The 15,209-nt window shown below is 44.2% G+C and overlaps 1 protein-coding gene across 1 annotated transcript in view; it reads right to left on the bottom strand.

The window, feature by feature from the left end:
• The window catches only part of GIPC2 (GIPC PDZ domain containing family member 2), a 78,587-nt gene extending 63,623 nt beyond the window's left edge, over window positions 1–14,964 (bottom strand). The window contains exon 1 of the mRNA XM_063105044.1: window positions 14,583–14,964. Coding sequence (XP_062961114.1) covers window positions 14,583–14,819 — 237 coding nt within the window. The 5' untranslated portion in view covers window positions 14,820–14,964. The remainder of the gene's footprint in view (window positions 1–14,582) is intronic.
• Between the last annotated feature and the right edge of the window lie 245 nt (window positions 14,965–15,209).

The raw sequence follows: 15,209 nt of genomic DNA, 5'->3' as shown, positions 1-15,209 counted from the left end.
CTACCACATTAATGCAATAAACAGACATGTAAATTGTTTCAAGAATGGATACAGAATTATTTCCTCAACTCTGTTACTGCGTACCCTTCTCACATACCACTTTACCCCTTTAACTTAAGAATCTGTGACTTTTATAGACTGAGATGTAGATCCTGGATTTTAGCCTTTTAAAAAAAAGTTGGAACTGTCCCTCTACATGTGCTTTGATTTATCTCCTGGGAGATTTTTATACACATAGCAATTGTATTTTCTGAATGCTTGAGTTCTTAAGCCTCTTAGCCACTACTTATAGAGGGTTGGATATGTTTCTAAAAAGCAAACATTCTCCCACTGACAAGCTCTAAAGTCCCTTCTCACCTTTCACTTATCCATAGAAGCCACAGAACCTCCCTGGTTACAGCTCTCCTACCTATATCCAAAAAGCTTTGAGGCAACTACCAAAGAACTTGTGTGATATCACCATCCCAAATTCCCAAGCATTGCATTTGATGTCAGAAAAGCAGAAAATATGCCTTAGCTCCTAAAATGTTTTAATTTCAAATTTATATTACTGTGCCTGGCATTCTATTTTCTAAAATTCTCCACTGAGTTCAGAAACATTTCACCTTTCTTTTTTTTTTTTTTAAAGATGACCGGTTAGGGGATCTTAACCTTTGACTTGCTGTTGTCAACACCACCTCTCCCAAATGAGCCAACCGGCCATCCCTATATAGGGATCTGAACCCGTGGCCTTGGTGTTATCAGCACCGCACTCTCCCAAGTGAGCCACGGGCTGGCCCTCACCTTCATTTTTTTATTTATCTCTAATTGACAGGGAGTGCTATTAGCACTTCAGCGGGGGAGGGGTTTGGTGGCTGGCCAGTATGGGGATCCAAAGCACTTCACTTTTAAGATCTCTTTTTTATAATGGGAGATGAAAAGAAGAAATGTTGGCAAATATAGATAACTGTTGAAGCTGGACACATGGGAGCTAACTGCACTATTCTCTTGCTTTTGCATGTATTTAAAGTTTCTGTAATAAAACGTTAATAAAAAATAAAAAACATTACTGAATACTAACTGCCGGTCCCTGCCCAGCGCAGCTCTCAATCTTATGGAAGAGACAGACAGTAAACCAAAAATTACCATTTGGTCTGTTAAGAGTTAGAAGAGAGAGGCATAGAATCCAGTCCTGAGGTGGAGGGAAGGCTTTAGGTAGGGAGTCTCAAGTCCTGCAGCATAAGGAGGAGTCAACAGGGGAAAGACTCCCAGACAAAGGGGGAGAACAATGCACAAAAGTCATAGAAAACTTGAAGTAGTTTGCTGTTCTAGACAGGCCATAGAAGGTATCTGCCTTTTATATTTTCCTAATTCAGTAAGTCTCAGAATACCTGTCGTGTCCATGGTCCTCTTCTGCAGGACTCCTTATCCCCTGTTGACCTGCCTTTGTACCATATGACCCTGGAGGCTGTACCAGAGATGAGCCCCTTACACACATGCCCAAGGGTCCTGTCCCACCTATACTGTACTCTGACACCACAGACACACAGTCTTAGGAAGTTTGATTTGAGGCACACAGAGCAGGGCACAGAAAGTAGAAACACAAAGAGACAGACAAGGCCCTAAGGGCCTTGGAGGAGCAAAGTCAAGAGGATGGGTGGAGAGACTCAGTCAAGAGCAGAGTAAGTAAGGAGAGAGAAAGGCTGAGACAGAGGATGAAAGACAACTAGACTTGCTCTCAGGTCTCCAGAATCTAGAGCTACTGCTTTAACCAGGAAAGAATGAACAATGTTCCAGTTGTTCATGGAACCTGACTTTCCAGCTGCAGAAGCTGTTCTGAGCTTGTTTCCTATATATTATTAGGATATACAGTAGCCCCCCTTATCTAGGGGATATGTTCCAAGACCCCCAGTGGATACCTGAAACCATGGATAATACCGAACCCTACGTGTATTGTTTTTTTCCTATATATACCTATAATAAAGTTTAATTTATAAATTAGTCACAGTAAGAGATTAACAATAATAACAAAATAAAACAATTATAAAAATGTACTGTAATAAAAGTTACATGAAAGTGGTCCCTCTCAAAATATCTTAATATTTTCGGACTGTGGTTGACCACAGGCAACTGAAACCATGGAAAGCAAAACTGTGCATGAGGGGGGTGACTACTGTATATCCTAATAATATATATACTGCTGTTGACTGAGTTTGTGTCCCAAAATTCATATGTTGAAATCCTAACATAGAGTATTTGGAGGTGGGATCTTTGGAAGGTGATTAGATCATGGAGGTAGAGCCCTCATGAATGGGATTGATGGTCTTATAGAAAAGGACACAGCGAGTTCCCTTGCCCCTTCTGCCATGTGAGGATGCAACAAGACTACAGCTGTCTACAAACCAGGAAGTAGGCCCTAACCAGACACCAAACCTGCCATACTTTTTTTTTTTTTTTTTTTGGCAGTAGCTGATACAGGCACCCAAACCCTTGACCCGGCTCTCACCAACTGAGCTAACCGGTAAGCCCCAAATCTGCTATACTTTGATCTAGGACTTCTCAGCCTCCAGAACTGTGAGAAATAAAGTTCTGTTGTTGTAAGCCATTTGGTTTATGGTAGTTTATAACAAAACTATTATAACAGCGGCCCAAATAGGTATATACATACATACAAATTGCCCAAGGTAACATGACTGATGGAGTTTGGATGTATTGTTCTCCCAGAACTCATGTGGAAATCTGAGTTCTGGGAGGACAATACAGTTTGAGTCACAGGTGCAGATCGCTCTCTCTCTCTCTCTGTCTCTCTCTCTTGCTTACTTCTTCTCACCATGTGATCTGCTTGTACCCACTGGCTGTCTGCCACTTTCTGCTGTGAGTAGAAGCAGCCTGAGGCCCTCACCAGATGCAGTCGTCCCTGAATCATGAGCCAAATAAACTTCTGTTCTTTATAAATTACCCAGTTTCAGGTATTCTATTATAGCAACACAAAAAACAGGCTAATACAATGAATGTCTCCATAGCTTGCAACCTGCAAGAGCCTTCTACTCCACCAGGATGGCTAGAGTGGGTGGGAGCAGGTGAAGAAAGGTGAAGGGGCCAGCCATCAGCCTAAGAGGTAACAAGGGCTTGAAGAGGAGTCTATGCCTGCCCAAGAGACTGGACTTTATCCTAAGGTTGTTCACACACCTACTTCAGGGGATTTCCAGCACAAGAAGAAATAGCCTTATCTATTTCTTACCTTTCTGACAATAAGGCAGCTGGCTGAATTTGCCTCCTACTTCTCAAAATGAGTCATGTTTTTTTTGCTTGAATTTTTCATGTAAAAATGAGGTTGACGCTCATGAGGGAATGTTAAGCATACATAATGATTGTAATATATTTATAACTTCTCAGATGGTACCATGCAAATCCAATAATACTATTATATTCGATTTAAACCAAACATTATTTATAAAGAAAATATAGAGAATGAATAGCTGATTGTACTTCTACTTTATAAAACACGAGCCAGGCATTGTTGCATCTTCTGAAAAACATGAGTCATTCTAGTTGCCTACAGAATAAAATCTGTATGACTTCAAGGATATTTGTAGTTTTACTACTATCTACATCTTCAGTTTCATCTCTCGCTATACCCATTATCTACTTTTATGTAGCAAACTTTTATGGAGCAGCTAAACCATCCAGTGACTCAGGGAACAAGATTTTTTTAAAAAGTCCCAGCCCTCAGGAAGAAATACAGGAGTAACTAAATTCAATTCACTGTGCTAACTCTATGTTAAAAATCATGTAATAGTGGGTAGCTACATAGGTGGGATTCACAGGGAAGGCTTCTTGGAAGAAATGACGGTTAAAATAGGGGAGTAGGAGCGATTGGAACAAAGAACAGAGTGAGAAAAGGCACAGAAGAATGAAACAGTTAAATAATCTGGAAAGTAAAGAGGGGATTGTTAAGAGATGAGATCAGAGCAGTGGACACAGGAAAGGCCTCAAGAGGCAGGCAGGAATATGAGACATTGTTTGGCTGGTGCAGGTTATTTGTTAGTAACTAGGAGCCCTGGAAGTTTTTGAGGAGATTGGTATGAACAGAGCATCAATATTAAAATAGAGAATGGGAAGAGTCAGGGAAACCAAATTCAGGGTGCTTCTTTAGAATCAATCCAGCAGACAACTTTCAATACCCTCCAGCCAATGACCATCAGGAATTATCACCTGTAGTTTATTCCTCCTAATAAGGAGGTAGAAAACACTCCATGGGGAAATCTGGAGGTCTCAACAAGAGGGTATTAGAAAGGATTTGGGCTTGTGTTAAGTGATTTGGGGAGGGTTCAGAGCAGCATGGGCTTGTGTTGGGTAGGGTGCTGTCAGAAAATGAAGGCAATTCTACCACCAAGTATCTTATCAAACCAGGCTATGAGGTGGGAGAAATTATCAATCACAAAGTGGTCTTACCTGATGTTGATGTTCTGTGAAATTGTTTATACACAACAGGAGAATGCCAAGGCCCACCAACTCCCAGATGTCAAGGGCTGCTTTTTTCTTCCTCACACTCCTTCTACTCAGTTTTGATGGGCTTGCTTCATAGTCCTCAGAGCTCAGTAGGAATATTCACACCAAATTCCCAATTCCTTTATTTTTGGTTTTTTGTTGTTTACTTTTCCGGGGGTGGGGACAGTGGTATATGAAAATCAGTGAACTCCATTATGCTCTTTCTTTCTGGGTTCCCTATTTGTGAACCAGAAAGACAACAGTCCACTTGCCAGTTATTTGCATTACTGAGAAGTGATAAAGCCTGCAGCACACTTTATGTCCTCCAGAAGTGCCACATAAATACAGAATATTGACTTTCATAAGAGTTCAGTGCTGGTGGCAGCAAGTAGAAGAATGGAAGCAGTTTCTGGGAAGCCTCACAGGCATCTCCCCATATGCCATAAGTCATTTAGGAAGCAATTTGCTTGCAGACAGAGCCTCAAGCTCCATAGTTTCTGAGATAAATATGTTAATTAGCTTGACTCCAATAATCATTTCACTATATGTATATCAAAGCATTACCTTATATACCTTAAACATACACAATTTTTTCTTAAAATTTTAAAAAAGATGAGATGCTCATCACTCCCCCCAAAGGAGTGTCTCTCCTTAATACAAGATAAAGAAATTAACACCTACGTAAGATATCCACACAAGTACTATAACTAGTATTAAAGCTTTATGCTGAAAACACAAGATTTTAAGTACTGAACTTGTGAGAATACTTTCATTCAAATATTTTTGAGCTCCAACTATGTTCTATAAATTACAGTTTTAGGGCCTTGGGGCTATATCAGTAAACAAAAAAAAAAAATCCTTGCTTTTGTGGAGCTTATATTACAGGGTGGGGGATGGGGACAGACAATAAACAAAATAGATAAGTTAAATATACAAAGGACGTTAGTATACTATAGAGAAAAACTAAGCAGAGAAGGGAATAAGGAGTGCTGTACTTCTATATGGATGATCAGTACCAGCCTCACCAAGAAGATAACTTTGGGCAGACTTAAGAGCATTTTGCAAGAAGAGGTTCTAGCAATAGCCAATGCAAAAGCCTTAAGGCTTCAAGGAATAGCCAGGTCAGATTGGCTGGAGCAGAAGGAACAATGATATTGGAGAAGTAACAGAGCCTATAGCCCATCCTAGGATTTTGGCTTCTGTTCCAAGTCAGAGGAGAAGCCATAGAGAGTTTTGAACAGAGAATCAGATACAAACTGTATCTCATGGGAGACAGCAACTTTTGAAGAGTTTTACTATAAAGGAGAAATCAGGTGGTAGCATAGGGTATGGGAACAGGTGTCAAGAGAAGGCTGGTTGGTTGGTTTTAAGAGAAATAATAGCATGCATATAAGTATAGGGTTTGAAATTAAAATCACAATTCTTATCTTTTTTGCTTCCCAAGTACACTACTTTATTTGACTGCTTTATGTATCAAGAGAGAGAACAGATCATTGAATGATTATTCACTGAAGGAATAAATCAATTTGATATTTAATATAATACACAAACTAATATAACCAAGTCAAAAAAAATAACTTCTTAATTTTATAAAGAAACAGTCTGAGTTTCTCCTTTCTGGACATGTAGAGCTTCTAACTACAAAATCAATTTTTTAAAAGCTTTCAAATTTACTCTTTTCCTACCACCTGTCCTTATAACAGAGAATTAAGTTAAGAAAACATGTCATGTGTTGGGAACATAGAATAATTTAATTAGGCCCCCTCGCCTCTGGGCAGGTTGCAGATGGTGCAGCATTCTTTGTGGGCAGGTAGAGTTAGTTCCAACCTGCAGCTTCCAAGGACATGTTTGCCGGTTACCTAGCTCATAGACCTGCATATGAGGGGTCTGGTGAGCCAGCCTGGCATGTGAAGGGTTTGTGACCCAGTCTGGACAACGGGCTTGAGGGGTCTGTGAGCTCCAGACCCAGCTCTAGCTCGACAATTGGTCCAGTCGGTGCCGGATTACGGGCAGGTAAAAGAGCTCCACAATTGGCATCACAAACAGGATTTAAGAGCACTACAATTGGCAACGTCAGCAGGATTACGACATTAGTCAAGTAGCACCACAATTAGCGTAGTCCGCGACAGGATTCTGAGCAGGTACAGGAACCAAAAGCCCTTGGAAGAAGGAGGAAATGTGGCTACTTTTGAATATGCTCTGCCCTATGGCCACCTTCCTGTTGACTGGGATCTGGTTGCTGCACACTGTACTGCAAGGCAGCATAGACCAGGTACTACAACACAAAACCCCTTGGGAGGGGAAGGAAATGTGGCTATCCTTGAGCACATGGTGCGGAGTGGCCACTTTTCTGATGACCAGAGTCTGGTTACTGTTAACTATGCTGCAAACTGATCGAGATTTGCGGCAGAAAGCAGAGTTGCTGAAAGCACGGGTAATTTGTCTGGAGAATGACGTGCAGTGACTGGCCACTCCTGCTTCTCACACCAGGAAAGACAACCAACCCAGTGGTGAGTTGGGGGAAACCGTGTGTCTCCAGGCACAACCTGTTGTGCATGAGAAATTGAGACACGAGCAGCCTATGGGACCGGATGGACAACCGGTAGGCGATCCACAGGTGATCCAGTTCACCACTTGTGTCCTGTATACCCAGGCTGAACTGGTTGACTTGGGAAGACAGTTCAGGCAGAAACATGGGGAGACCCTGGCTGCTTGGCTGTTGTGGTTACGGGACTTAGGGGTGGATAGTGTGGTATGCTCTGGTGAGGAGGTGGAGAAGTTGGCCCCTATTACCACACACTCGTCCCTGAGGCAGCAGCTGCAGAATAGCCACAGATATATGCACAGGGGCGAGGTAATCACTCCTTGATGGACTGGGTGAATGCAGCTGCCTGAACCGTGTGGGCAAATGCTGGAGAACTGCCAAGATTGTTAGTAAACGGCAAACGTATGCTGCGATGGTCCAAATCATTTGGGAGTTGAGGATGCCACAGTCCATGTTCAATGTGGACACTCGTGGCCCAGACGATGAAAATTTTACAGGCAGCATGAGAGATATAGTGCTGCAAAATGCCCCGTCAATGTCCTTTGAGTCACTAACGGACATACTGGACCCATACATTGGTTGTCCTATACATGAGGTAACGACCATGATAGCCAGCTTGGGTGAGGTAGAGGATAGCAGACAAGCAAAAGGAGTCCGAAAGGTGGTTAAGACCAAACCCCCAAGGAAGGCTCGGGATTTTATCCTGAAGGGACCAAGCAAGACTAGCCATAAGCAGATGTGGTTTGACAGAAAATTGACCAGCAGCCAAATGCAGTCCTGTTTGCTTTGTGGCAGCAATTACACCCTGAACAGCGTTTCACTAAACGTCCAGAAACAGGTAGCAAGGTACGCTTGGTGGATTTAAAAGACTTTTTGGTTGCTCCCGAGGAGTCAGATGAACTGTTCCATTCTGATTAGGGAGCAGGCCAAGGTACTCGTCTTTTGCGGACAGGCTAGGACTGGAGGCCTCATGTTGAACTGGCAATATATTGGTCAAGGACAAATGTGCAGCGTGTTTTGGCACTGGTGGATACAGGCGCAGAATGTAGCCTGATATATGGCAATCCAGATAAGTTTCCAGGGGCCATAGTTCATATAGATGGCTATGGAGGACATACTACTGAGATCAAAGCTGTGTCATTGCCATTGGGCATTGGAAGATTACCCCCTCGTGTATATACTGTATATATATCTCCCGTAGCTGAATACATCTTGGGTATGGATGTACTTTATGGTTTGTACCTGCAAACAACAGATGGAGAGTTTCAGCTGCAAATACAGACAGTAAAGCTTGTGTTACGAGGATATGCTAAACACGACCCACAGGTGTTACCCAAGCCAAGACGTGTAGTTACTGTAAAGCAATATCGCCTACCAGGAGGACATGCAGAGATAAGTGCCACTATATTGGAATTAGAGAAAGCTGGCATTATTCGTCCAGCTCATAGCCCATTTAATGCTCCGGTATAGCCAGTAAAAAAGCCTGATGGTACCTGGAGAATGACTGTAGACTATCGAGAACTGAACAAAGTAGTGCCTCCTTTGCGTGCAGCTGTGCCTTCAGTTCACGACTTGATGGATCAGCTGACAACTCAGCTGGGGACTTATCAATATGTACTGGACTTTGCAAATGCTTTTTTCTCTATTCCAGTCTTGGCTGATAGCCAAGATCAGTTTGCCTTCATGTGGGAAGGAAGACAGTAGACCTTTGAAGATTGCCCCAATGTTATCTGCACAGCCCAACCATCTGTCATTTTTGGTGGCTAGGGACCTAGCCAGGTGGACTAGGCCCAGCAATTGCAATGTTTCACTACATTGATGATGTGTTACTAACCTCTGATTCCCTTGCAGATTTAACCCAGGCATCTCCAATGCTGTTAAGTCATTTATAACAATGTGGGTGGGCTGTGAACACAGCCAAAGTGCAAGTTCCTGGGAGTGGTCTGGTCGGGTAAGACGAGGGTCATCCCAGAAGCTATTATAGATAAGGTACAGGCATACCCTCGACCCACAACTGTAGCTCAGCTACAGACATATTTGGGACTTTTGGAGTATTGGAGAGCTTTTGTACTCCATATGGCCCAAATGGCACACCCACTGTATGCATTAACAAAGAAAGGAGCCCTCTGGGATTGGACTGAGGAAATAGATAGAACAGGCTTATTGGGCTACAAAAAGGGCAATACAGCAAGTACAAGCTTTACAAGTGGCCAACCCCACTAAGCCATTTGAGTTAGACGTACATATAACCCAGGAGGGGTTAGGATGGGGTTTGTGGCAGAGACAGGACCGATTCCGCACACCTGTAGGATTCTGGTCTCAACTCTGGAAGGGTGCTCAAGTGCACTACACCCTAATAGAAAAGCAGTTAGCAGCTGTGTATTCTGCCTTGATAGCCACTGAAGCTATCACAGGAACGGCCAAAGTCCTAGTAAGGACAACATACCCCATAACAGGTTTGCTGCGCACGTGGGCCACCAACCCTAAAACGGGCATAGCTCAGACTCCCACTCTGTCTAAATGGGGAGTATATATAGAACAAAAGAGCATTGTGTCAATGAGTCCTCTATCCAAAGCATTGCAAACTGTGCTAGGCCCAGTAGAGGTTGTGGAGGAAACTTTGACATAACCATTACCCATGGAGGTGGAAGCTACACCTTTCCATAAAGGACAAGGACCTATCACAGAGCAAGCTTGGTATACAGATGGCTCTAGCATGGGACCCTCAGCATCATGAACAGCTGTTGCTGTCCAGCCCTTAACAGATACCATGTGGTATGAAAATGGCACAGGGCAAAGCAGTCATTCGGCTGAACTGAGAGCAGTATGGATGATGATAAAAAATTAGCCTGGGTGATTAACCATCTGTACTGACAGCTGGGCTGTGTACAAAGGTTTAACCCTTTGGATGTCTACTAGGAAGTATCAGCTGTGGATGGTAGGCCACCAGCCCCTGTGGGGACAAGCTATGTGGCAAGAGTTATGGGAATTGGGATGTGAGAAAGAAGGAATTCTTTCCCATGTCACAGGACACTTCCCCTTAGCCAGTCCAGGAAATGATGAAGCCGATGCCTTGGCTAAGGTAAGATGGCTGGAGAGAGCCCCAGCTACTGATGTAGCCCAGTGGTTACATTGACAAATGCAGCATGCTGGCAGTAAAACCATGTGGATGGTGGCTCAAAGATGGGCCTTGCCTATAAAATGGGAAGATGCAGTGAATGCCTGTCGTGCTTGTCCAGTGTGTGCTCAAGAGAGTCCATACTCCCGGCGGGTGCCCCATTCAGATGGGCAAATAACTCGAGGAAGGGTGCCCCTGACTCGATGACAAGTGGACTTTGTCGGACCACTGCCAAGTTCAGAGAATTTCAGATACATCTATCTTCACAGCTGTTGATATGGCTACCAGTCTTCTGTTTGTACGGCCTTGCAAGGCCCCAGACCAGGTAAACACTGTGAAGGCATTGAATAGCTTTACGGCTATGTATGGTCAGCCTGTAGTTATAGAGAGTGATAATGGAACCCACTTTACTGGACATGGGGTTCAGAGGTGGGCCTCCCAATTGTCCATCCAGTGGAAGTTACATGTGCTATATCATCCCCAGGCAGCAGGAATGATTGAACAGTACAATGGTCTTTTAAAAAAGGGACTAAGGCTATCTACCCAACCCCCACCCCTGACCAGTGGACATGGCAATTATGGCTGACAGTAGGAATTCTAAATGAGAGACCCTGCAAGGGCAAACCCTCTCCAGTGGAAGCTCTGTCGCATAGGGCTGCAGCACCTACAGTTACAAATCACTACTAAGGATAAGCTTTTGAAGCCAGGATATGGCAAGAATGGAAATATTCTCTTACCATCCCCAACTTGTTTGCAACAGGGATAGACAGTACAATGAGAATACCCTTGGAGAATAAAAGTCCCCCATATACACTGGGTAGGTCTGATAGGGCCCTGGGGGAAAGGATTAGAGGAAGTCTTACAAGTTTCACCTTGGGTGAAAGTACCCGGCCTCCTCGAATAAAGGTAACATGGCCTGGAACAGATAAGCGCTCTATGCCAAAGCGCACATTTGTATTATCATTATGGCCAATTATGAGTTCCCCTATATTGTTACATGTAGAACCTAGATTCAACAGTATTAGCGGATAAAGCATGGTATCATAAGCCAGGTAAGATACCTATTCCTGCAACCATCCTTTCTCAGGATGGCAAACTGGCATGTATCTTTCCAGATGGGCGAGAACTTCCCTTATTGGTACCAATAATCCTTCTGTCTTTTTGCCCATAGGGTTCTGGCTGCAGGCACTGCACCAAGGTTGCGTGATCAATGTGTTGGCCTGCTGAATATGCATTGAACTGCCCATCAGTATGACTGCAGGATTCCCATGGAGGATCACACCAGTGGTGACTACTAACAGGACATATGTGGCTAACAGTTAAAAGGACAGAACTGCAAGCCTTAAGGCATATTGAAGGGACAATAGGTTATATAAATGTAAGGGTTATTTATCCTCACTAAGGGACCATCGTGGAAGATTCTGAATGTTCTGAACATGTAGATTGTACAGCGAGGGACCCTGAAGGGGTGGATTGTTGAGAAAACAGAATAATTTAATCAGGCCCCCTGGCTTCAGGGCCAGTTGGGGGTGGTTCAGTAAACAAATTGGGGGGCATGGAGTTGGTGCACATGCACGGTGCAGGCTTTGCTGGCATCTGCCTCGGGTGGCCACTGCCACGCACAGCCATGTTTTCCGACCTACAGCTTCCAAGGACCTGTTTGCCGGTTACCTAGCTCACAGACCTGTGTGTGAGGGGTCTGGTGACCCAGCCTGGCACGTGAAGGGTTCACAACCCAGTCTGGAATGGGCTTGAGGGGTCTGTGAGCTCCAGACCGAGCCCTAGCTCGACAATTGGCCCAGTCAGTGCAGGATTACGGGCAGGTAAAAGAGCTCCACAATTGGCATCACCAATAGGATTAAGAGCTCTAAAATTGGCGATGTTGGCAGGATTCCAACATTAGTCGAGTAGCACCACACCAGCCCAGTGACTCTGGGCAAGCTGCTTATCTCCTCAGAGCCTCACTTTTCTCAACTGAAAAATAAGAACGATGAGGATGGAGTGATGTCACTATAGACTTAAATGCCTTGCACAGTTGTGGGCACATTATGGGCTCCCACAGTGAGTTTGCCTGAATCTGCTCCACCTGACATCAAGTCATTTCCTTTTCTCCTCCGTAGAGAGTGTACAGCTCTTTATGCTGTGTTATTTATGTCCTCATAGCCACTTCTCTAGAGAAAAGGACTTCTGAGTTATAACTATCTATTTATTCCTACTAAGTGGGGGGAAGGGGTTGTTTTTTGTTGTTGTTTGTTTTTTTCTCCCCACTGACATCAAGAATTATTTATACCACTATTCCCTTTGTTGGGGGAATGGGATAGACGATGGAATCTCCGTAGTGTAAAGCTGATTTTAATAAGTTACTTCTATTTCAAAATGAACTATTCAAATACTGAGGACACACTATACTCTAATGACCAATACTCTATCCTGGATATACTCATACCCTCTCTTTAATCCAGACAGACAACTTGTATTAATGTTGGTTATATGCATAAACATGCTAATATACATATATTAGGGTTATAAAAACTTATTTATGAACTTTGATATAGCACTTGAAAACACTTTATGTTTATTATCTTGGAATTTTATTGTGCAAGTCAATGAACTGGAAACTGAAAATGTTGAATGTGGCTGCCAAGCTATTGCTGAGAGACTCTGGAAAACTTGGGAAGCAATATAGATACATGAAATTTGGAGTCAGAAAAAAAAAAGTGGGTTTAAATACAGGCTCTGCCATTTACTATGTGTAATTTTCTTTAAAAGTTCTGAACCTCAAAGCCTCATTTTCCTCTCTCTGAAGCAGGGATATTAATAATACTTATTAAGGATTAAGTGGTCTGAGTAAAATCACTATCTTGAGCTCAGAATAATGTCATAATGATGAGAAAAACTGTTAACGCAAAGTAACTGAAACTGGAGACCCTGGTTACAGGAGAGACATTTAAAGTTGACAGTTAAGTATGCTAACAAGCTCACTAGCTTAGAAATCAGAAGATCCCAGTTTTCAGCCCAGCTTTTTTTCATGCTAGCTATGGGATCCTGGCCAAGACCCAATCACTTTGCACCTCAGCTTCTCCTTTAACTGTGAGGTATTAATAATATTAGTTACAATTTATTAAGCACTGACTATATACCACCCAAACCTACAGGTTTACATATGAACTCGATCTTTACAATACCTTTTTCAAGGAAGATATTCTTATTTCTATTTTATAGGTGGCTGAAACAGAGAAGTTAAACTTGTTCAAGGCCAAGACAGCCTGTAAATGGCAAGTTTATGGAACTTAACCTGCCACCTACCTCCCCCAGAAAACACGGAAAAAATTGTTCCTGTGAAAGTATTTTTCGAATTGAAAAGTTCCATACAATGTAAGTTATCATCCTATATCAATATAAATAATTCATAAAAGAGTTGTGAATTGCTCCTTAGTACCTAGGAACCCTTAAAGAACAAAAGGGTTACACTTTAAGCTCTCTTTCATCTCTTCGAATTTTGCCTTGACCTCAATTTCGCTTGAACAGTACTGGCAAACTAATTAAAGAACAGATATCCAGATGCGCTCCATGCCATTCAAAGGCAGTTTTGCAGTCCCGAGAGTCTAGGGCAATGAAACCGCGTGCTTTTCCTAGAAACACAGACAAAAATATTCTCTTGACCTAACTTCTCACATCTACATTTGCAGTTCATTAGGTCATATAAACGACCACCTAATCTAGTGCTTTCAAGATCACACCTATATCAAACTCCAGTTCCAGGCACGCGCGCAATGTAATTAAAGCAAATTTCAGTCCCTTTTTAAGGATATGATGTAAAAGTTAAGAGCTAATCTCATTCATGAAAATTTCGTTAACTTGTCAAAGTATGAGTCTCTAAATTATCCACCGTTGGAGTAAATTCCTTGGAAATACCAAAGAGTTTCTAGTGTTGATGCCGGAAATGACAGATGAGGGGCAAAGTGGGTCTCAGTTTGGTATCACCTGGAAGAAACTTCAACTTTCTTTCCCTTTATCTGGGGAGATGCCCAGCGTGACTCTCTTACGCCTGCGGAATAAACAGGAGAGTAAAGTCCAGATGAGGTGGAGGACATTAATTCGCCCAAACAGATCTCGACTCTGAAAAGGTGCTCACGCCCTGAACGGCTGAATGTGGGACATCCGGAGCAAACCAATCTGCATGAGGAAGAAAGACTGCCTAGCCCCCAGCTCCTCACAGGCCGGATCTCCGAGCATAGGGGAATGTAACTTTCTCCGGTCCTGGGATTTACCTTTTTCCTTCCCAGTAAGGCCCACTCACTTCCCGGGGTGCGCTCCCGGCGGACTCCACCCCGCATCAGACTTCTGGCTCAGGGAAGCGCCGCTCGACCAGCCTGCGCAAATTGAAGCCGGCGCGGCGGAGAGGCGGGGAGAGGGCGGGAGAGGCTGAACACCCGGCCCCTTGCTTACCTCCGACGGCGAGATCTCAAACGCGCCCGCGATCTTGGCGTAGAGCTCCCGGATACTGGAGAAGTCCTCCACTCGGCCCGTGGCGCTGCCGTGCGCCAGCTGCGTGTGGAACACCAGCCTGCGTGCAGGAACCAGGGGGTCCGGGAGGCTCCGGCTGCCCGCGCCCTCCTGCTCGCCCTCCACCAGCCGGACGGTCTCCTTGGACTTGGTCTTTTTTCTCCACAGCCCCAGAGGCATCTTGCCTGGCCGAGGGCGCGGGCCCACCTGCGCTGCCGGCCGTCACCGCGAACTTTGCGCTTGGGCCCGCGGCTCCGCGCAGGTAAGAGCCGCCGCCGGGCCAATGGCAGCGGCGCTTCCGCCTGGCCGCGCCGGGTCGGGGCACCCTCCTCCACCCGGGGGAGCGGGCATCTGCACCGAGCAGCAACCCGCCCGCCCGCCCTCTCTGGGGGTGGATCTGGAAAGAAGGAATGTTATGCACACCCCCTCTTCTCTTCTCCCGGCTTATTCCCCTTCCTTGTAAGAAATGACTCGACTTCTTGAAGACCTCGGGATGATCAAGCTACAGAACAAGAATGAAAATACGCGAGCGCTTCTGTGCTTTTCACACATTCGTTGCAAGCAGTCACA

Source organism: Cynocephalus volans, chromosome 8 (genome assembly GCF_027409185.1).
Source record: "Cynocephalus volans isolate mCynVol1 chromosome 8, mCynVol1.pri, whole genome shotgun sequence".
NCBI lineage: Eukaryota > Metazoa > Chordata > Mammalia > Dermoptera > Cynocephalidae > Cynocephalus > Cynocephalus volans.
The sequence above is the reverse complement of the archived record's forward strand: the minus strand, read 5'-3'. Positions and strand labels throughout refer to the sequence as shown.